We start from the raw sequence: 24,191 nt of genomic DNA on the forward strand, positions 1-24,191 counted from the left end.
GTCCAGTGTGCCTATCCCGAACATGTTCGGGATTTTTAATGAAATGAATAAAATGATCCGAGGCCTTCTGAAGCCTGAGCCTAAATTTAAAATCCAGTGGTCCAAATCCTGGGGAAGCCATGCCGGCCGTGAGCCGCGAACGTAGCCGCGAATCGCCGCCGAATCCAATGAAAAACCACATCTTTGGAGGCCCATATCTCTGGATTGTGTTTTTAGGGATGTGGCGCGAGGTTTATTTACGGCGAAATCGCCGAAAAATGATCTTTAAAATGACAAAATGGGAATAGCTATTCTGTTAGCATTATCATCCGGGACCTTTCCATGACGTGCACGAACGTGAGCACGCGCGTCACTGCAACGTGAGCCCCCGGATGCTAATGCAGTCCCCTATGGGAGAAAGTCTGGCATTCTTTGGTGCCCTCTAGGGGCTGGCACTGGAAGCATTAATTATTCTGAATCCATTACAAGCATTTGTTTTGCACGAAAAACATTCTTTGGGCTAAAACAGACCCAAAAAAAACTATGGTTTAGTGATGAGTCATCCCTTTTCACAAGGTGTATAGGGTCCATTTTTGGCCCAAGGAATGTTTTCCGTGCAAAACAAATGCTTGCAATGGATTCAGAATAATTAAAAACACCTAGTTAGACCCCTCACATCCCACTTAAAACAGATTTTTGGGAGTGATTCTTTCCCTTTATAGTACAGAGTATAGTACGTGAATGAGACCCAGAATTACCCTAGCTGTCAAAGATTTTGCTAGGGATGTTGAATTTCAATCTTTGTTAGATATGTTACTAGACACCTTTACGAACACATTGGTGAAGAAATTGTTTGGTAAGGAATTTATTCCCAGGGTTTTTATTAAAATTCCCTGACTAATAGAGTATATGCCCTATAAAAAAATAACAATTGTTACCTCACTGTGATATACTGTACAGTCATTATCCTGTATTGTCATTGTCTAATTGAAGAAAATGCATAAACCACCCTTGTGTTCTAACTGACTTTAGTCTGGTTCGTTTCTCATTAAAACGTCTCGTTTCATATAATCCTTAGAGTCGTGTCAGTATTCCAGTTTGTGTATTTTATGTCTCAGATGTTTCTTGATGCCACAGGACTAAAATAAAATATATGATCTGGCTCGACATAATGGCGAAATGTGTGTGATTAAAAGTTTGAAGAGCTCCAGGGAGCACATACTGTACTCAAAAGGGCTTGAATGAAGATCAGTGTCCCCTTGAAAACGATACCAAAGACAATAATATATAGCACCGAAATATATCCTGAACATGAGCCAATACCAAGACATCTAAAATGCTGTTTAGCTGTGACTCAGGAAGGGTTATAATACCAAAATCTACAGACATGGATCTTTTCAAATAAATCATACATACTTTGCCACCTTGAGGGGCACATACTGACTGTACACCCGGTTGGCCCATGCATGGAGTAACAGTAGATCTACTTTATTTATTTTTCAGGTGAGAGCTTTTTTCGGCATAAAATTGGCATCCTAAAATGTTGATTATCCTCACAAGAAACGGGGAACACTCGCTGGATCCTTCAGCAGATCCAGACAGATAGAACAGCAGAGCTGATGCTGGTACAGCTGAACGCCTTGCTGTGCCATTTCATCACACGCCGTCTGACAAACAGACTGGGTTAGATGTGTTTGGTTTCATTTACTCAGAAATTATATGGGAGGTCCTTCCTCTCTCTCTCTCTTTCTCTCTCTCTCTCTCTCTCTCTCTCTCCCCCTCCCCCTCCCCCTCCCCCTCAGGCTCATCTGCTGAGTGTGTTTGACAACGTCAACAGGGTGGTCTTCAGTGACAAGAGTTATGATCAGATCACCAGTGTTGTGTCGCAGGAGGGAGAGACGGTCCACCTCATCCAGTCTGTCATGGCACAGGTACACACGCACGCACGCACGCACGCACGCACGCACGCACGCACGCACGCACGCACGCGCGCACGCGCGCACACACACACACACACACACACACACCTCAATATGCCATCTCACTCCCAGGGACGTGCTGGGCCCCTGATTCAGCCCGGGAAAAAGAGTTGTAGAGGCCCTCATTGCGCACTATAGAGAGAGATCTCTCTCTATAGCGCTGCTGCTACTCAAAGATTTGCCATTTAAGATCATGACAAGTGACAAGCGAGTGGGCCAATTTCGTCATTGTCGGGTGGAAACCTTGTATGTCCAAAACCATTTTAAAAATGATTTAAACTAGTGAAAACAGCCGATTTACAAGCACACAACGCCTCGCACCGCAAGGCGTTGTGTGCTTGTAGATCTGCTGTTTTCACTACTTTTGTGTGACGGCCTTGTATGATGAAGCAGGGCTTTGCTTTGCGAAAAGGTTTACAAATTTGAAACTTGGAGATACAAGGTTTCTGCCCGACAGTGACGATTTACTTTGTTGGCCGCCCAGCCCCCAAAATGGAACGAAGGCCGACATTTTATTTAATTTTTTTTTCCTAATGGTCGGCCTGGACCGGCCAGGAATGATTCAGGAGTTGTCCCGCTTTTCCTAATAGAGGGTATGCGCGTGACATCACTGTTGCTGGAAGTTATGTGGGAACACGCCTACTGAATGGCAAAACACAAACACAAAAACAGAAAAGTCCTATCTGATTGTAATTGCGGCTGTACTGAAAGCTTGAATTATCCTCTTTCTATCTGCAAAGTTTTTGTTTCATAAAAATCCACCATAGGCATGTTATGATCTACTTTCTGTCAAGACATTCTGTGCAGGTTTTTATTTTTCCAAGTGTCAGAGTTTGGAAGCACTCGTTTTCTGCCTCCTGCATTATGTGCAAATTAGAAACAGGTGGTATGCAGGGCCGTTGAGTGATTTGCAACTAGCACTTCCAAACTCCACTGCTCCATGAAGCTCAATGTTTTGCCACTCAGTCTAGATTAGGGGGGCGGGTCCCAGTGGACGTGCATACCCTCTATAGCCAGCACGTCCCTGCTCACTCCCCTCCCCTCCCCTCAGGGTAACGTGGAGGTGTGGCTGGGTCAGCTGCTGGCTGCGGTCAGACAGACGGTGAACGGGGTGATCCGCCAGGCCCACGTGGCCATCGGCGAGGCCGAGCTGAAGCTGGCAGACTTCCAGGCTGCCTTCCCGAGCCAGGTGGGCCTGCTGGGCCTGCAGATGATCTGGACGAGAGACGCCGAGGAGGCCCTGAGACAGAGCAGGACGGACAAGAAGGTATCGCCTTCTTATCTTCACTCACGCATGAACACACATGCTATACTTGAGAGGACATCAATATTCAAGGATGGCATTGAATAATTGCAGAAAATAGGCTATCTACCAGCCCACAACACGCCGCAGCGCACAAACGCAGTACACACAGGATGGTTAGCGTACATGAACATGAATACTGCAAACTGCTTGCATTACAGACAGATGTGCCATTTGAGAAATTCACAAGTCTTGCCATTGGAAAGTCAGTATATTGTCAGTGAATCATCAGAACCAGTGAGAAAGGTAAATATGTAAATGCTATTCACATTCTGTTTTCCCCATGAAAAGAAGTGTCGATGAGTGACACTTTTTGTTTTCAGTAACAGTAGTATCTTGTGAAATATAATGTCGTCAACCAATCATCAAGGACGATGATACTCCAAAGAAAAATGAGGCATCTACCTTTTTATATCTGTGGGCTAAACAGTGAAAAGATCCCGGGGAAAACATGCATTTACAGAACTTTTTCAGGAAAAGAGCCTGTGTGTTGGAATGGCACATCTGTAGATGATGCAGACATTTTAGCAGCCTCTCTTATCGTCACTGTCAGGCACAAACCTCTTATCTCCATATTTTAACGTGCCCTATACTTGATCATACTACAGTCTCACACAAAAAGTATCAAAAATAGCACATCCACAAGCTCAAAACGTGTCACATTGTAGATCTGAATTTGACTGAATCCTGTACTGTATGTATGGACATATGAGGTTTCCACCCGACAGCTATGATCAACAGAGAAAGTCATGATCTAAATAGGTATCAATCACGATGTATCCCTTGTCCCTGATTGGCTGTCAGATCATGCAGGCGACCAATCAGAAGTTCCTGGACCTCCTTAACGAGCTGATTGACATGACGACCCGGGAGCTGAGCAGGACAGAGAGGACAAAGTATGAGACCCTCATCACCATCCATGTCCACCAGAAAGACATCTTTGATGAACTGGTAAGTCTGTATGAGACCCTCATCACCATCCATGTCCACCAGAAAGACATATTTGATGAACTGGTAAGTATGAGACCCTCATCACCATCCATGTCCACCAGAAGGACATCTTTGATGAACTGGTAAGTCTGCCTCTGTCTCTCTGCTGGGAACTGACCAGTACAACTACCGTCTTTTTTGTTTGTTTCCCCTCAATTAAGTGCCTTTCAGGCAGGGCGCGGTCGCCGCGTTCTAGTAATTAATTTTCAATGAGAGATGGGCGGTTATTTTGGCCGCACAGAGAAGTTTAGGGGCGGCGAGGTGAGCAGGCGCGGTCCAGGTGAAATCCCTGTGCGCGTGCTCGCAGGCGGCGAGAGCTGGATTGTGGTCATCTTTATTTCCACGCTTGGCAGCTTGGCAGATTTTCTGTGGTCTGGGGTTTTCTGAATAAAATAGGCTCAGAAAAGTGAAATGATTGGCCCCCGGATTGGCCGGATACTTTGATGTCACAGTCCCTTCCCTCCCCTCTCTTTCAAAATCTCTCAACAGCGACACCTGCAGGCAAACGTTTTATTTTCTTTTAAAGGCCTTAGGACACAGAGAGGAAAAAAAACCCTGCCATGGCTCACTGGAGTGTATTTTTCAGTTAAAACCTCTCAGTACTCGTTTGAAGGACCATTATGAATACTTTAATCCAATCATTATACGCATGCCACCTTGCATTCATTTTGCAGAATTACACGTAAAAATCAAGCACTGTTGAGCTTGTGAACACAACGACATTGGAGTCTTCCAATCCAGTCCAGGAAATCGAAACGGGAACCTTCCGGTAACAAGCGTGCTCCTCTTACCTTTAGGAACCACCGCTTATTCACTGATTATGTAGCCTCTCTCTCTTTCTCTCTCTCTCTCTCTCTCTCTCTCTCTCTCTCTCTCTCTCTCTCTCTCTCTCTCTCTCAGGTGTGTCTGAACATCAGGACTCCATCGGACTTTGAGTGGCAGAAGCAGTGTCGCTTCTACTTCCAGGAGGACGCGGACAGATGTGTGGTCAACATCACGGACGTGCAGTTCATTTACTGCAACGAGTACCTGGGGTGTACGGACAGACTGGTCATCACCCCGCTGACGGACAGGTAGGACGGACAGACAGACAGACAGACAGACAGACAGACAGACAGACAGACAGACAGACAGACAGACAGACAGATAAATAGACAGACGTGTATGTACATACTGTATATGCACGGAACGTATGGACAGACAGATGGACGGATTGTCTGATGAATTAGATCAGTGGTTTTCCAACCAGTGGTCCATGGTGGACCAGGTGGTCTCCAGCTAAATTATGGAGAGTTGGTAACCAAATTGACCCTTATAGATCTTTTACTCTTGAGAGTGTAAAATGAAACCAGCCTTACGGGTCAATTTGATTTCATTTTACGCTCTCAAGAGTTAAATTAATGTTAAACATCTTATTTTACAAGTATACACAATTAGATTAGAGAATGTAGAACAATTGCTATTTTGATCAACATTTGCCTGTTATCTCTCCTAATGGTTTGCCTGATGAAGACGTAAAGTCGAAATGTTGCAGTTGCCTGTACGTTTTTGGAGCATATAAACAGTGTGCGGGCGTTCCTCTCCTTCCATTATCTGATACCTTGATGTTCAGCACCTGGCCTGAATATAGGCTTGAGATGTGCACACAATTTTGCCTATGATCTCTCCTAATAGTACCACATCAGAACAACATGGAATTGTGGACGAAATCTTATACAACGATCCGATCCGAGAGGTTAAATGTCATCAAATGGTTATCTGTGGCTCAAATGGATGGACCTTGATATGAAAATGGTTGAAAACCACTGACGGACTGATTGATTGATTGATTGATTGATTGATTGATTGATTGATTGATTGATTGATTGATTTTTTCCAGGTGTTACATCACTCTGGCTCAGGCTCTGGGGATGAGTATGGGCGGAGCCCCAGCAGGGCCGGCAGGAACAGGTAACGGCCAATCACACGCTCCAAAAGCTGCCCAATACCCTGCTCATCAAACATGAATGGACCAATCAAATAAAAGCATTAAAAACTCATCAACTTATTCCGTTTATGCGTGCATACGTGTGTGTGTGTGTGTGTGTGTGTGTGTGTGTGTGTGTGTGTGTGTGTGTGTGTGTGTGTGTGTGTGTGTGTGTGTGTGCTTGTGTGTGTGTGTGTGTGTGTGTGTGTGTGTGTGTGTGTGCTTGTGTGTGTGTAAAAAGGTAAAACGGAGACGACAAAGGACATGGGCCGTTGTTTAGGGAAGTACGTTGTCGTCTTCAACTGCTCTGATCAAATGGACTACAGAGGTCTGGGACGCATCTACAAAGGTATGTGGGTCCCATCCTCTTTTACAGTACACTTTAAGACATAAGACATAATAAGACAGAATAAAGCCATAATAAGAAATAATGTGTTGGTAAGTAGAGCTAATATATTTTATTAGACAGAAACAAAGACAGAATAGTAGAAAGAGCGAATACATTCTGTGGCACTGTCACCTGCCACGGAACTGCAGCGGCAGACACTGCCGCACGACCGCTAGTTCGACCAGCAGTCGCACTGCATCGCCGGCGATAGGACCAGCAGTCCCGCCAGTAGGACCGGCGGCCGCCGCACGGACCGGCAGGTCCCGTAGCGGTAAACTGCCCATCCGTGCGGTGGTGGCTGAGACAGAATAGCAGAAAGCGAATACATTATCTGGCACCGGCATCGCTGGTAACTGCCGCGGCAGCCACCACCGCACGGACGGGCAGTTTACCGCTACGGGACCTGCCGGTCCGTGCGGCGGCCGCCGGTCCTACTGGCGGGACTGCTGGTCCTATCGCCGGCGATGCAGTGCGACTGCTGGTCGAACTAGCGGTCGTGCGGCAGTGTCTGCCGCTGCAGTTCCGCGGCAGGTGACGGTGCCAGAGAATGTATTTGCTCTTTCTACTATTTTGTCTTTGTTTCTGTCTAATAAAATATATTAGCTCTAATTACCAACACATTATTTCTTATTATGGCTTCATTCTGTCTTATTATGTCTTATTATGTCTTAAAGTGTACTGTAAAAGAGGATGGGACCGGTATGGGTGCGTGCTAGTGGTACAAGATTTGTCAACATTATTAGCCCTATTCACGGCCCGCCCACTCAGCAACTTCCTGGTGCTGAAGTCACGTTTTGAAGGGTATAACCCTGCTAAAAGCCCATAGAGTTAACACAGAACTCGCAAATTTAATGCACTTCAATAGTGAAGTATAAAATACGGCTAGCATGATCAAGAACACAAGATAGTAAAAGGCACAATAATTATTATTATTATTAATTATAATTTACTTTACCGTTCGAAATAATGATTTGTTGGCTTTAAGTCCAGCAATTTCTGTGTTATTTTACCCTTCAAAGCTGACGTCAGCACCAGGAAGTTGCTGAGAAATTTGCTTAGTGGGCGGGCCGTGAATAGGGCTAATTGTCAAAAGGATTTCACAACGGTGTTTTACTTAGATTTTTGCACTTGTTTTGTTGGGGATCCCTGTAACCCTCTTGTGTGTGTGCATGCGTGGGTGCGCGTGCGCAGGCCTGGCCCAGTCCGGTTCGTGGGGATGTTTTGATGAGTTCAACCGCATCGAGCTTCCCGTCCTGTCGGTGGCAGCGCAGCAGATCTACATCGTCCTGCAGTGCAAGAAGAACAACAAGAAGCAGTTCATCTTCACCGACGGAGACCTCGTGGACATGGACCCCGAGTTCGGCATCTTCCTCACCATGGTAACCACCAACCTCTTGAACGCCAAAACTAAAAAAAAATAAAAAAATAGCAGATATACAAGCTAGTGCCGTGCTGTGAGCTTGTAGATCGGTGTCATGGCATTGGTCAGAAGGTTCATTAGTCCGAATTTGTTAAAAGGATCCCTGGCATGCCTTAATACATTATACTTGTCATCTATAACTACAATGTAAAATTAAAAACACCTTAAATATTTTATTTCTCCTAGAAATAGCTAATCTTTTACTCAATAGGGGAAATACCTGTCGCAAGTTGATGATGTCATAAATGTCATGTGTGATCTATCCCTATGGAATGTATGGCATGCATGTGCAAAAAACTCATTTGAAATATTGATTTGATGCTCATATTAACAAAAGGAAGTAGTAAGTTTGTTTTTATTTGCACATGCATGCCATAAATTCCATAGGGATAGATCACACATGACATTTATGACATCATCAACTTGCGACGGGCATTGCCCCTTTTGAGTGAAAGATTAGCTATTTCTAGAAGAAATAATATAATTAAGGTGTTTTTAATTTTACATTGTAGTTATAGAGGACAATTATAATGTATTAAGGCATATTTGTTGTATTAGACAGGGATCCCAAATTCCCAATACTATGCCTAACTCTAACCCTAACCCTAACCTCAGTAACCCTAACTAAATTCGGACTAATGGACCTTCGGACTAATGAACCTTTGGACTTATGGGCAGTCCCCTGTAGATCTGCTATTTTTGAAAAGTCGTGAAGATTTGTGCACATTTTTGACCCGATTCTATAAATGTCTTCGAAATCCTTCGTCTGAATCAGTGGTTCTCAAACTTCTTCACGTCGAGGCCCCCCAATATTACATGTATTTGGCCGCGGGACCCTCATGTTGTTCCAGGGACCCCCAGGGGCAAATATTTGACTTACAAATGTTCCCCTTTTAAAAAGATATATACAAAGACTTGCCAAAAAAAATCATGACTTTTCAAAAATAGCAGATCTACAAGCTAGCTTGTTTTATCTGCTATTTTCGAAAATGTACTCTGTGAAAGAGAGAAACCATTCTGCAACCGCCCCTCCAGAGCTATATCGGGGAAGGTGACACTGGAGGTGGCCAGTCTCAATGCCATGGTGAAAATAAGCATTTAATATCGCCTGAGCATCAACTCCAGTCCAGGTCTAGACTAGAGACTCGGTTGAATCGGGTTGACTCGGTCCTCGGGTCTGCTTCAGAGAAGTTCAGACGAGGTCCAATTGTCCTCTGGTCCGTTTGTGTTGAGTTCTGGGTGGTTCTCCTCTCCAGAACCCGGGCTACGCGGGCCGCCAGGAGCTTCCAGAGAACCTGAAGATCCAGTTCCGTACGGTGGCCATGATGGTCCCCGACCGAGCCATCATCATGAGGGTCAAACTGGCCAGCGCCGGATTCCGGGACAACCAGGTCCTCAGCAGGAAGTTCTACACGCTCTACAAACTGTGTGAGGAGCAACTCTCCAAACAGGTACTACTACTACTACTACTACTACTACTACTACTACTACTACTACTACACGCTCTACAAACTGTGTGAGGAACAACTCTCCAAACAGGTACTACTACTACTACTACTATATACTACTACTACTACTACTACTACTACTACTACTACTACTACTACATGCTCTACAAACTGTGTGAGGAACAACTCTCCAAACAGGTACTACTACTACTACTACTATATACTACTACTACTACTACTACTACTACTACACGCTCTACAAACTGTGTGAGGAGCAACTCTCCAAACAGGTACTACTACTTATATTATTACTACTACTACTACTACTACTACTAGTAGTACTAGAACTTGTAGTTGCAGATCATGTCCGTCCGTCCATGCGTCACGCCTCATGTCACGCTCCATATATGGCCAAGATCCCTGATGTCATTGATATTAAGCCCATATCTGTGAATGCTCATATATGGACATATTGTGTCAGTCTCTGTTGTTTCAGTACCCTTAGGGCATCTTGGTATTACTACTACTACTAATACTAGTCTACTTCTACTACTACGGTTATGAAGGTAGACAGACAATGAAAGGCCAATTCCTGCACTAGGTTAGCCAAAGGATGTGTCGTGGAGGACCTCAGGCGACTGTGTCGCTGTAGAAAATTAAAGTTGCAAACCTTTAAAATGTGGAGAATGGACCGGTTGGGAAGGCGCTCGAGACCACATCCCACAGCCTTGTTTAGGTTTTTGTGGCGACGCTGATGTCTCGGCGAGTCTGAGATAGTATGAATGCTCGAAAACATGTTGAGAGACATGCAGTGTGACCCTCCAAGTATAAAGTAGCCTTAAATACAAGTAAGCCTCATGTCATCTGTCTTTGTCCACAGGTCCACTATGACTTTGGTCTGAGGAACATCTTGTCCGTGCTGAGGACCCTGGGAGCGGTGAAGAGAGCCAGTCCCAGTGAAGAGGAGAAGACCGTGGTGATGAGAGTCCTCCGAGACATGAACCTGTCCAAACTGGTAATGTCACCCCCACCACCATCCCAGTGTGAACCTGTCCAAACTGGTAATGTCACCCCCACCACCATCCCAGTGTGAACCTGTCCAAACTGGTAATGTCACCCCCACCACCATCCCAGTGTGAACCTGTCCAAACTGGTAATGTCACCCCCACCACCATCCCAGTGTGAACCTATCCAAACTGGTAATGTCACCTCCACCACTATCCCAGTGTGAACCTGTCCAAACTGGTAATGTCACCCCCACCACCATCCCAGTGTGAGACTGTGGTGTCTGTCCAAACTGGTAATGTCACCCCCACCACCATCCCAGTGTGAGACTGTGGTGTCTGTCCAAACTGGTAATGTCACCCCCACCACCATCCCAGTGTGAGACTGTGGTGTCTGTCCAAACTGGTAATGTCACCCCCACCACCATCCCAGTGTGAAGACTGTGAACCTGTCCAAACTGGTAATGTCACCCCCCATCCCAGTGTGAACCTGTCCAAACTGGTAATGTCACCCCCACCACCACAGATATAAAAAGCTAGATACCTCCACCGCCGCTGCAGTTCATTGGCGCGACTGGTCAAACACCGCTGGCGGAAGTGTGTAACTGTGGAACTGCTGAAGGCACTCTGCCCCCTGCAATGGGAAAGAGGGAGTCCTGCATCTGATTGGCCTACCGAGCTTCCCATTCTGTGACACACAAGGAAGCGTCCTTCAGAATTCCCAAGAGCCCCGCCTCAGAATTCTGGAGGCTTGCATAGAGTTATTGGTATGCTTGCCAGCTCTCTTTGACCAACCCCTCCCACCGGAGGGAGTATCTAGCTTTTTATATCTGTGCCCACCACCATCCCAGTGTGAGACCGTGGTGTCAAAACTCTGGGGATACATCTCCGCCCATTATGAAGGACATTATGTAAAGGAGAAAAAGGAATTGTCGAGTGATACAAATAAGTGATTTAGTAAAAAGTTCTCCAAAAGTTCTGGGATCAGATAAATGAAATGATACGAATTCTCTTTTAAATGTACAGTACCTGCTGTCATGTGGACCTACTAAAATCTCTCTCTCTCTCTTTCTCTCTCTCTCTCTCTCTCTCTCTCTCTCTCTCTCTCTCTCTCTCTCTCTCTCTCTCCCCCCCCCCCCCAGGTGGACGAGGATGAGCCTCTGTTCATGAGTCTGATCAATGACCTGTTTCCTGGTATAGGTAGGCCTGTCTGTCTGTCTGTCTGTCTGTCTGTCTGTACAAAGTGAAATCATATTGACATTCATCACAAGACTGTTGTGTACACCAGTGTTGTTTTTTACAGCAAATTTTGATTTAGTTTTAGTCATAGTCTTTTGAATAACATGTCTTTTAGTTTTAGTCATGATTTAGTCACCTGAAAAGTATTAGTTTTAGTCTAATTTTAGTCGACTAAATATCATACGATTTTAGTCGACTAAATCTACAGTTGATTTAGTCAACTGAAATGTATTTTGGCAGGCCTTGATGGCATCGTAATGACTGATTTTACACTTGGTTGCGTGCTGAAAATAGCCGATCTACAAGCTCACAACGCCTCTCCTCTCCTCTCCTCTCCTCTCCTCTCCTCTCCTCTCCTCTCCTCTCCTCTCCTCTCCCCTCCCCTCCCCTCCCCTCCTCTCCTCTCCTCTCCTCTCCTCTCCTCTCCTCTCCTCTCCTCTCCTCTCCTGCAGTCTTGGATAAAGCAGGCTATGCTGACCTGGAGTCGGCCATCAGCAGTCAGTCTCAGCAGGCCGGCCTGATCCCTCATCCTCCCTGGATCCTCAAACTGGTTCAGCTGTACGAGACACAGCGCGTTCGACACGGTACGACCCTGTGTGTGTGTGTGTGTGTGTGTGTGTGCGCGTGTGTGCGTGTGTGTGTGTGTGTGCGTGTGTGTGTGTGCGTGTGTGTGTGTGTGCGTGTGTGTGTGTGTGTGTGCGCGTGCGCGCCACCTGTGTCAAATCCAAGATTGCGCCATGATGAATAGAGCAGCTGCTTCTTAAAGGCGGTGGGACCTGACACTCTGGTTTAAAGTAACTAAGTACATTTACTTAAGTACTGTACTGTACCATTTTGAGGTACAGCATTTTGTACTTTACTTGAGTATTTCAATACTTTTAGACTTCTATTCCACTACATCTCGGATCCAAATATTGTACTTTTACTCCACTTTACAAAGCTCCCCTTTAGGTCATCAAACCTTTTCACATCAGAGACACTGAGAAACATAAAGCGCTCATCAGGAAAAGGACCTGAATTTATTAAAATGCTGTCACCTCGTTTAGCCTACTATATAACATTGTAAGAACCATGGGCATATCATTTTTTAGGGCACAAAGGCCAAATGCCCAGGGCAGGAGGGCAATCAAATAAAACAATGACTTTAGCTCCACGGAAATAATTTTTGAAGCGGTGAAAGCCGCTTGCTTCCAAGGTGTGGCTTTGTCTGTCCCGTACATTTTGTCTGTCCCGTACATGTCCCGTGCATGCTTGACCAATTTGGCCCTCCAGACAAAATCATTCACTCATTCAGAATTCATAAAAAATATAGAACTAAAGCACATAGAAAGTATAGATCTAGAACACAGAATGTATAGATCTAGAACACAGGTTTCATAGCTCTAGAACACATAGAATGAAAATTCACCGCTTCACTTCGAACCGAGGTTTGATTTTTTAATTTTCTGCATATTTTTTTGCCAGACCCATGAAATGGGTAGGCCTACATAAGCAAATGTCTGTCGGTCCGGGTTTTCTATATAAAGGGTATATATGATGATGACATGATGATGACATGCCTACAAAAGGCATGATGTCATAAATGATGATGACAGACAGGGGGTCTGGCACAACCAGGTTGACCTGGTCTAGTTTCAATACATTGTATAACTATCAGTGATATTATTGTAGAGTGGAAAGGTCATAGACTAATCAGAGTCACTGGCCTTGTTTAAGGAAGGGGTAAGAATCTAAACTCTCAAAAAGACACTTGTGTCTAAAAAAATCACACCTGTGTGAAGTGAGCGGTGCTGATGAGGATGTTGATGATGATGATAGACCCATATGACGTCACAGGATAGGGACATACGACATAATCAGTATTTGATTCCATGGGGAAAACACTTGGAAAAGAAAGGTTTAAAAGCAGAAAAAAGGAGAAGAGCCGTGTCCTTCACTACAGCAAACATGGCGACTGCTACTAAAATCATTCAGAGGCTCCGAAACCTATTGTCCGGGCACGACCTTCAAGCGAAGCTTCAGCTACGATACGGAGAGATAGCTAAGAGGACCCAGCCAGCGCCCGAACTGCCCGAGGGGCCGAGCCACAAGTTGGCAAACAACTACTACTGCACCAGAGACGGACGCAGGGCGTCGGCTCCTGCCACCGTGCTCATGTCTGCACAGAAGGTCCTGCCTGCTGGAAGTGAAGCTCCTGAAGTCCCAGCAAAGAGAGCAGTAACTCCTGGTTCTGTGTATAAGGAACCAACGCTCTCCACGGACCAGCCGTACCTCTGAACAGCAATACCAATTTACTTCTGCTATCTTTTAAGAGCAGGATGAAACCGCTGTGTCTGTGTGAGTGAGCGCGAGCGCATTTCTTGAAAGCAACACTTTGTCGCACAAAGTTTAATATGGACGGAAAGCAATATTTTATTTATCTTTTTTGCTTTGACTGACGCAAACTCAGAACTAGAAGGATGCAACAAGTGTGGTTGCCATGACCATATTATGCAGCAAGCTAAATGTCATGTGAAGCTCGACTAATCCTCGAGCTAGCACTGAGAATGCTGCTTCTTCATCGGTTAAGTGTTATTATCCAGAACATTAATGCTGCTTCCTGATTGGCTATAAGTGTTATCCAGAACATTAAGAAGTAAGCTGGGCTAGAACTGAATGTGTTGCTTACAGCAACCGCAACTAATTAGGACAATACACCTCTAATTGCTAACAGCCAGCAGAGCACATGAGAACTAACCTACATGCAGTGGTGGAAAAAGTACTCACGCGTTTTACTTAAGTGAAAGTATCAATAATACTGCAATATACTAGAAATATATAAAAAATAAATGTAGTGGAGTAAAAGTAGGAACTGTATTTCAATCCGAGAAGTAGCGGAGTAGAAGTAAAAGTATTCGAAATTGGAAATAATCAAGTAAAGTACCTCAAAACTGTACTTAAAGGGATATTTCACTTAAAAAGAAATTGTCTAATCAGGGTTTTGGAACACCCCAGACAGTTTTTAAGTTGCTAGATTCAGTATTTAGATATTTGACATTTATCAGACACGCCCACTTCCTATACGAACTCATTGTAACTTCAAACTCCATTTTAACCATGATAGATTCATCACCCGTTCTTGGTTCTGGTGACTCATACTGTCTGTCTTCCATTACATGAAGTGGCTGTGTTTTTTCAATTACTTTTTTCATTTTTGAGCGGTGGTGACGCCGCTCCTTAGAATGGCCGGTGGTGTGTGTGTCTGTAGCCTGAGGTGTATGCAGGAGTGTGTATCCGTATATGTGTCTGTAGCCTGATGTTGAGTCTAGCCTGAGCATCAATTGCAACAAACACGCACGCACACGCACACACGCACGCACGCACGCACGCGCGGCCATGTGTGTATCAGTGTATGTATGTATGTATGTATGTCTGTGTGTGGGTCTGTGTGTGGGTCTGTAGCCTGGAGTGGCACTGGTTGACCAAAGAGGGTGCTGTTGCGTCTAGCCTGAAAATCAACTGCAACACACACACACACACACACACACACACACACACACACACACACACACACACACACACACACACACACACACACACACACAGGGAGGGGGGGGGTCACACACACACACACACACACACACACACACACACACACACACACACACACACACACACACACACACACACACACACACGGGGAGTAGAGCCCCATGCAGGGAGGGGACACACACACACACACACACACACACACACACAAGCACCCCCCCCCCCCCCCACCCCTCCCCCCCCCCACATATTTTTTTTATTTTTTTTTATTATTATTACCCCTATTATTATTATTACCCATATATATATATATTTGTTTTGCTGTTGTGCAGCCTCCACGACCACCGCTCAGTTCACACGGGTGTGATGTTTCACTTTTCACCGCCACTGCAGGTATGATGACGTTGGGTCCCAGTGGCTCGGGGAAAACGTGCTGCATCCACACGTTGATGAGAGCCATGTCGGACTGCGGGACGCCCCACAGGGAGATGAGGATGAACCCCAAGGTAGGGCTGGGCCATATGGTAATATATCGTTGAGACAATACAATGTCTCCACGATATGCCTTTTCTGAGATATCGTATATATTGTGATACAATGATGAGGGAGCCTTCTAAAAGATCATGTTGAATCGTTAATACAGAGATTCATTGCAGAATTCATTTAAAGAGGTGGTGCCATGATTCCCCCCCCCCCCCCCCCCCCCTCTAAAACATGATTATCAGGTATTATGATTATACTAGGAGGAAGATTTTTTTCCAAAAAAGTATACAGAAAGAGTTAAAATTGGGTTTTTATGTGGCCACACCCCCAGTTCATTAAGTATGCATGGATGGCATGGTGGGTGGTGACCCAGCTGATATAGCCACACCCCACAGTGTTGGGTGAATGGCAATTGGGGAGGAGTTGATACTGTGACACCCTTAGTATCTGTGTTTTTTAACTGACACTTTTGGCCACAAGGTGGCAGCCTCCAAGAGAAAACAAACAAATACTAAGAGAATACATCATTTTTCAACAAAAGAAAACACATCAGGGGGTCTAATGAAGTACTCTCAACCTCCTAGACACATGAAAAACAGAAAAAAGTACATAACTATGGCACCACCTCTTTAAACCTGCATTTTTTTTGTCTAAATAACTAGTTCTCAAACTTTAAAATGTCAAGGTCTCCCCTTAACTCTGACAGTATACAAATGAAACCAACAAGTCCATTTGGTTTCATTTGTATCCTGTCAGTCAGTGTCAGAGTTACATAATTGTAAAGAACAATGTAGACAGACCTCCCAAAAGGAACCCAGAGAGTCCCTGGACCCTACATTGAGGACCACTGGTCTAAATAAATGATCTGTTAAGGTCGTTGCACACTGCTGCGTTTTTTCGGACGAATATAGGAGTGAATTTCGAAGCACGTAAATAAAGAAATCAACCTCACGTTATGTCAGTCACGTTTGCACAATGCCGTCCGTTTCATATTTATTTTCGGACCACTGGGTCCTTGGCTTTCTCTATCTATCTCTCTCTCCTTGCCCTGAAAAACGCATTTCGCAATCAAAAAAGCCAGCAGTGTGCAACCAGCTTTACTCCTTTTTCTTTTAGTTTTTGTTACCTTGTACTGTAGGTGGTTGTACTGTTAAAGGGATATTCCACTTTCAACAGGGAGCAGTGGTAGGGCCTCTCTCCACACACACACCCATTGTAACTTCAAACTTCATTTTAACCATGATAGATTCATTAAAAACACCCATTATTTTTTCTAGTGACTCATATTACCCTCCTAATACGTGAGCAGGCCGTGTTTTTTCGATAACTTTTTTCATTTATTTTTAATAATTATTTGGGAAAATGGAAAAAATGAAATACAAAAAAAGAATGATTAAAAATAAATGAAAAAAGTTATCGAAAAAACACGGCCTGCTCACATATTAGGAGGGTAGTATGAGTCACCAGAAAAAATGATGGGTGTTTTTAATGAATCTATCATGGTTAAAATGAAGTTTGAAGTTACAATGGGTGTGTGTGGGGAGAGGCCCTGGGCCTGGAGGCCCTGGTAACATTTACATCAAATATCTAAATATTCAATCAAGCTAATTAACTAGACCAGGTCAACCTGGTTGTGCCAGACCCCCTGTCTGTCATCATCATTTATGACATCATGCCTTTTGTAGGCATGTCATCATCATGTCATCATCATATATACCCTTTATATAGAAAACCCGGACAGACCGACATTTGCTTATGTAGGCCTACCCATTTCATGGGTCTGGCAAAAACTGTTCAGGGTATTCATAAAAGCCTGATTAGATGATAAAATTACCAAAAGCTTTTTTGAAGGTGAAATATCCCTTTAAGTAACTTGAAAAATAACCATAACAAACAACATGAAAAATAATCGTGATGAGATCGTGTATCATGATACAGCTTGGGAAAATATGGATATTGTATTTCTCCATATGGAAACCCCATTTTCCCCCCATGTTTCCATATGTTACCCCTACTACCCCAAGGCCATCACCGCCTCGCAGATGTTCGGCACGCTGGACGTGGCCACCAACGACTGGACCGACGGAGTCTTCTCCACGCTGTGGAGGAAGACGCTGAAGGCCAAGAAGGTTGGCTGCAACTGTCTGTTATTTTAGTAGCCATTGTTCTTTTTTTATTTTTCATTAATTGAATAATCGAGAAGTGTATTTTTTTACATATTTCAATGAATCGATGAACCACTCTTGTGTTGTTTTGTATTCGCGCAAAGAATGTTATGCGTTGTAAGCTTGGAGATTTAACTAATTTAACTTATTTTTCTTATATCTTATATCTTTTCTCCCATAATGACATGCCCAAAACAGGGATTGATTATTTTTAATATATTATTTCATGAAATTATCCCCCTAATTGGTGATAAAAGACAACAGATTAAGTGAGATGATAAAAATGTTGTTTTCCGGTACTGTGATTTCAAGTGAGGTGCAAATACATTTGGTGTGTGTGTGTGTGTGTGTGTGTGTGTGTGTGTGTGTGTGTGTGTGTGTGTGTGTGTGTGTGTGTGTGCGTGTGTGTGCGTGTGTGTGTGTGTGTCAGGGTGAACATGTCTGGATCGTACTGGATGGTCCAGTCGATGCCATCTGGATAGAAAACCTCAACTCAGTCCTGGACGACAACAAGACTCTGACGTTGGCTAACGGAGACCGCATCCCCATGGCTCCCAGCTGCAAGGTCACTGCTTATTGCCATATTCTAACATTCTAAGACCATTTTAAAATACATTTTAAAATAGTAGGCTGCTGTTTATTTCTAAATGACTGAACGTTGCTACTCGAGGTACCGGACAAGGCTTTTAATGGAAGGCAACAGGGCTTTTGCCGTGAGGCAGGCCCGGATCTACCATATGGGCACTTTGGGCACGTGCCCAGGGGCCCCTGGGTATCAAGGGCCCTCAAAAAAAAAAAAAAAAATCAGAATGAAATAAATGATGTCCACCACCCCCTGAAACAAATGCTGTGAGAATACTTCTGAAAAGTGCTGATTGTGTGTTAAGTACAATGTACAATATTTCATGAAAGTCAAGTCAACTGATTAAAACTCCGCCGGGCCGCGCTGAGCCAACAGCTGCTGCAGATGTTATATTGGACCTACATGCCTAGTTATGCCAACATTTTGCGCGCACACGGGGGCCCCTTGGCGCTTCAGTGCCCAGGGGCCCTCTGAGGTGTTAATCCGGCCCTGCCGTGAGGGCTCCACCAGTGTTGCCATGTTCGCTTATTATAAGCAACTTTGGTCGACTTTTCTTAGTTTGTTTTACATTTTTCTGTGAAGCACTTTGTGAACTTGTTTTGAAAAGTGGTATACAAATGACGTTTATTATACAAGTACTGTATATAACTAGTAAGACACCTCAGGGTGATTTGCGACCTCAGGGTGACATGCGACCTCGAGGTCGCGCCAATTCTTGTCCATCTGGCCAGTGATGTATATGGAACCAGTTACTCATATATGGAGACCCCTTCATGATAGTTATGTCATGTCAAAACATGCCCATATATGGACATTACCAAATATGGGCATTCCCATATATGTCCTTAATATTGATAACATAATATCCTTAATAATGTCCTTAATATTGACAATATAGGAATCTCCATATATGGGCCTTGGTTTGATGCCTGTGGATCTCCATATATGGGCATAAAGGGGTACCCTAACATTCTCATTTTCGGCCTGGGATTTATGACATCAGAAATCTCCATGTATGGGCATAAAAGTTTTTTCTTTTTCTGGGAATGACCATAATATGGACTTTTATACCCTGAGAAATCTCGTAGCTTGTCTGACTGTCAGTACAGGAAGTGATCTCACCTGACATCCTTTTTATGCCCATATACAGTATGAGTCATTCTGTACCACATCACTGTGACTCACTGACATCACGTGACATCACTTCCTGTACTGACAGTCAGACAATACTGACAGTCAGACAAGCTACGAGATTTTAGTAGTAATATTACTGTAACTGTTACTAATGTTTATGTGAGGCTACCCTCACATATTAGTAAACGGGTCCGGTCCACAGGCAATGGTGTAAAGTAACAAAGTTAATTTACTCAGGTACTGTACCTAAAGGGATAGTTCACCCAAACAATTACCCTTTCTATTCATTACTCACCCCATGGAGAATTGAATTCATGGATTTATTTATTTTTAAGCCAATAATTTGATGGCCAGCTGTGGTTCCCTACATCCATGAATTCAAGTGAATTCATATTGTACTTTTACTCCACTACAATTATTTGAAACTTTAGTTACTAGTTACTTTCTAGCGATTTTGATTATTATTACAAAACATAGCTTACAGTGCATTAAACCACATTCAGCCATATATACATTTCAACCATTTGAAAATGGCCGATCTACAAGCTCACAATGTGTCACGATGCATTAAATGAAGTACTCCACGGGTCTGCTTCCTTCCAGGTGGTGTTCGAGCCCCACAACATCGACAACGCCTCCCCGGCCACGGTGTCTCGCAACGGCATGGTGTTCATGAGCTCCTCCGTGCTGGGATGGCAGCCCATCCTGCAGGCCTGGCTGCACACACTGCCCACCAGCCAGGCACACACACTGCAGGGCTGCTTCAACTGCTGCTACCAGGTGAGTAGGGTAACCAGATCCAAATTGTTCATTTGAGGGACAGAAGTACCGCTTGTGTGGGACAATGTGGGACGGGCGGGCAATGGGGTTATAGCAACTTATTACTTAAAATTCCCTTGATGTCATAGGCTATAGTCGACCATAGGCCCAATAGCCTACTGCCTATAATTGTTTGTATTAACCTGCTATAGCATGAGGATATTTCTATTGTTATTTTTACAGGTTTAAAACATATCTTGTAGGAAAAATGCAACAATTACATTGTTTAATTTTTTAAAACTAGCGTGTAGGCCTAAATGTGTTTTAACTTGATTCTATGGTACACTACTCCACATATTTCGAGGAGGAGAGGAGGAGAGGAGAGGAGAGGAGAGGAGAGGAGAGGAGAGGAGAGGAGAGGAAAATTGATTAAAGAAGATTTTATTATAGTAAATTTACCACCATTGAGCATGAATTTGGGTCCCCATCCGGAATCAATGGGGGTACATTTATCGTAATCTAATTTTTGTCTTAGGAATGCGACAAATACAAAAACATATTATTGAACTCAATTCTCCATGGTGTGAGTAAACAATAGAAGAAAAAAAACATTTTGGTCTTTTGGAATGCTGAAGGAAGGACAATGACAAATAAATTCATCTTGAGTCTTGAATCCGGCTTTAAACATGCTCTGAAAATGCACTCCCATCTGGCCACTTAACTCTTATTGTGCCGATCCCGAACTAGTTCGGCTTTATTTGGACCTTATTAGCGTTCGGGGTGCCGATCCCGAACTAGTTCGGCTTTAAAAAAAAAAAAATCCAGAGGCCTTACCGAAGCACGGGCTAAATTTTCGAGCCGGGCCGCCGGCCGTCATCTGTTTACACGGCCCGCGAGAGCGTCGCGACCCGATATTTCCCATCCACTCCAATGCAATCCAGGATCTTAAGAGCTCATTTTCTCTGTTCCATGCATATCCATGAGGTGTGCAAGGTTTAATCACGGCTAAATCGCCGAAAATAGGGCTTCTAAAATGCTTGGTAGCCAATAGCTAACTTCAAGCTAACTTCATCCTGTCCCTGTTCATGCACAAAGGAAAGTGTTCAGGCGCGTCATGGCTGCGCACGGCTTGTGCATATACATGGTAGATTCTATGGTCATTGGGCGCCCTCTAGTGGTGATTCTGGGCACTCAAAGAGTTTTTAACACAGATGGGTGGGCAGCGAACACTTGCAAGATTCTCAAGTGGGCCCTCCCTTGCAGGGGTGTCATTAGGGACGTCAGGACACTTTAGACACTTTTAGACTTTTTTTTATTGTATGCAACCATTCATTTATTAAACCACTTTTAACTTGGCATCCCTATTTTGGGAATGTCATTATGCGATCATTTTCAAACAGTTTCTCTTTTCGCTCCCAAACAAATAGTGAAAATAGTGAATCTACAAGCTCTCAACGCGTCGCCTGGCTACGTGTTGAGAGCGTGTAGATCCACTATTTTGGCTATTTTAGAGATGGGGCTATGGCAAATTCATTTTTGCTACCTCCTATGTCTTTCTGAAATGACGGGTGTGTTCGGAAACCCGCACCGGGTGTGTGCTCAGTGTAGTGAGTGCAGTGGGCGTGACGTTGGAGAGTGCGTTCGGTGTGGCTTATTTACGAACGACCAGTTTTAACAGGCAGCTGTGTGCTTTTTCACTCTGAACTCTGAAGGTAAACTTTCTGAAAAGCAGCAGTTGCTGCTGAGTATGCTAACGTAACGTTGCTATTAGGAGATGTAGGTCTAATTCACAACATTGGCATACCTACCGGTACTGTTAATTTACATGTTGTTGATGTGTGTGAAACTATCAAGCCCAAACGACCAATTAAGCTGCAAGTGCTGTATTTTGCGGTTATTTCCTCCATTACCAATCAGAACACCGCACCACCATCACACCGTCAAACCCCATTTTCTGAGTAGGGTTGGTCAGTGCGTGCACTCAACACACCAGTGCGTCGCGCACTGGATTTCCGAACGACAACGCACCAAGTGCACCGAATAAACAAACGACAACATGGCACACCAGTGCGTTGAGTGCGCATTTCCGAACGCACCCGACATCTCTGGGCGTTGAGAAAAGGTTGGGAACCACTGAGCTAAACAGTAGGTCTACTGTCTCCTGCAGGACCTGTTGAATTTTGTGTCCACTGCTGTGTGTCCTAAGATGCAAGTCCTGGAGTGTATGTACATCAAACAGACCATCGACCTGCTACAGGTATGTACTGTATGCTTTGTCTCTTTGTCTTGATCATTCCCACCAAGTTTCAGGACAACTCACGCTTCTATTCTCCGGTTATATCGCTGACAGAGATATGGAGTAACAGACTAATTGAATGGGAGGAAAAATACATAAAAACACTAGGACAGAGATAACAGAACTACAGTAGACTAACAGAAATACAGTAGATTTCAGCTGAGTACTACAGATAGCTATGCATTGTCTTTGGTTATTGATTTTGTAAATACCTCTGAAATGACAAATTGTCAAATATTAGAGGCAGAAATTGTGAAAATAGCAGATCTACATCTGAGCATGTAGATCTGCTATTTTCACAATAAAACCGTTTTATACAAAATTCCTCAACTCTTAGTGCTCGTCAGGGTAGGGGTCCCCAGTTAAAACATGATTATTTCGGGGGTCACGGCCTGAAAAGGTCGAGAACCACTGGCATACAATGCCTGTATTTGACTTGTTATTGAGCTGAATTATTGTTATATAGTCCTGGAAATCGGGTTAAATATTCTGGAAAAGTTTTGGAAATTATTGGTAAAGATGTGTGGGAACCCTGGTATTATTTTTTTTATTTTTTATTTATATAATTATTATCCCACGATTTTGCAACCCATTTTCACCCAGTGCCAATTGCCTATGTAATCCTGGGCTCTGCTCTCCCTCTGCCGCGCCTGGGGAGACAACGGACTGACCTCATGCTTCCTTCAATGCATGAGTAGTCCAAGTTGTTTCTTTTCACCTGACAGGGGGGATTTCCCCGGGATGGACGTAGCGCGTGGAAGGAACACGTTATTCCAACCAGTTCCTTTCCCCTCCATCAAGTGCCCCGGCTGGCCAGGGGGAGGCATTTAAAACCCTGGTATTATTGGTATGTTTTATTTGCATGGTGTGCATGCAGGGCCTGTTGCCTGGCTCAGAGGAGAGGCAGGGTTGCCATGGAGACGTGGGTCGTCTCTTCGTCCTGTCCCTCATGTGGTCCCTGGGAGCGCTGCTGGAGCTGGAGGACAGGGACAAGATGGAGGCCGTCTTAAAGGTATATTACACTTAATACATCTTTTTAACCCATAGGGCATCGCAGTTTAAGCCTCAAGGCCCATTCCCACTGGGCCAGATAACAGATAAAAAAATCTCTTTCTCCAGATATTTTTCCATTCAAGTGGATGGTAGATACAGATACAAAAATATCTGTCACAGATAAAAGAAATATCTGTGATTCTTACTCTGGTCCTGTGTTTTTACTCTGGTCCCGGAAGTGTTTTCCCCATGCATAGACATTTCATAAAGTATTTGTTTTAAATGTCTTTTAAGCCTGCATGTCACGGTTTGAACCGGAAGTGAATTTAAATGTTTATTTTTGTTCAAAAATCAAGATTCATCTTTTTTTTTTTTTACCATAGTGTTATACACATGGATAACTGTTTTAACACTGTCCTCCTGTTATTTAAAGGGCTACTCAACGTTGGACTTGCCTCAGGCTGAGGACGGGCAAACCGTCTTTGAGTTCACCGTCAACGAGCAGGGATCCTGGGAGCACTGGTCCAACAAGGT

General features: G+C 44.1%; 2 protein-coding genes across 2 annotated transcripts in view; both read left to right on the forward strand.

The window, feature by feature from the left end:
* Nucleotides 1-24,191, forward strand: part of dnah5l (dynein, axonemal, heavy chain 5 like) — a gene marked incomplete at both ends in the record, with an annotated part of 142,853 nt that overhangs the window by 58,352 nt on the left and 60,310 nt on the right. The window contains 18 exons of the mRNA XM_080752420.1: nt 1,782-1,910; nt 3,010-3,225; nt 4,066-4,212; nt 5,152-5,324; nt 6,131-6,201; nt 6,459-6,566; nt 7,797-7,984; nt 9,282-9,476; nt 10,354-10,488; nt 11,620-11,677; nt 12,169-12,300; nt 15,638-15,750; nt 17,752-17,856; nt 18,323-18,457; nt 20,213-20,389; nt 22,536-22,625; nt 23,542-23,676; nt 24,091-24,189. Coding sequence (XP_080608546.1) covers nt 1,782-1,910; nt 3,010-3,225; nt 4,066-4,212; nt 5,152-5,324; nt 6,131-6,201; nt 6,459-6,566; nt 7,797-7,984; nt 9,282-9,476; nt 10,354-10,488; nt 11,620-11,677; nt 12,169-12,300; nt 15,638-15,750; nt 17,752-17,856; nt 18,323-18,457; nt 20,213-20,389; nt 22,536-22,625; nt 23,542-23,676; nt 24,091-24,189 — 2,406 coding nt within the window. The remainder of the gene's footprint in view (nt 1-1,781; nt 1,911-3,009; nt 3,226-4,065; nt 4,213-5,151; nt 5,325-6,130; nt 6,202-6,458; nt 6,567-7,796; nt 7,985-9,281; nt 9,477-10,353; nt 10,489-11,619; nt 11,678-12,168; nt 12,301-15,637; nt 15,751-17,751; nt 17,857-18,322; nt 18,458-20,212; nt 20,390-22,535; nt 22,626-23,541; nt 23,677-24,090; nt 24,190-24,191) is intronic.
* On the forward strand, nt 13,664-13,993 carry LOC308307010 (NADH dehydrogenase [ubiquinone] 1 alpha subcomplex subunit 7-like; the record flags this gene model as incomplete). Its single annotated transcript, XM_080752094.1, has 1 exon — nt 13,664-13,993. One exon carries the CDS (start codon nt 13,664-13,666, stop codon nt 13,991-13,993), a length of 330 nt encoding a protein of 109 aa, XP_080608220.1.

The sequence above is a fragment of the Nannobrachium achirus genome (assembly GCF_963921795.1).
Source record: "Nannobrachium achirus genome assembly, chromosome: 21".
Lineage (NCBI taxonomy): Eukaryota > Metazoa > Chordata > Actinopteri > Myctophiformes > Myctophidae > Nannobrachium > Nannobrachium achirus.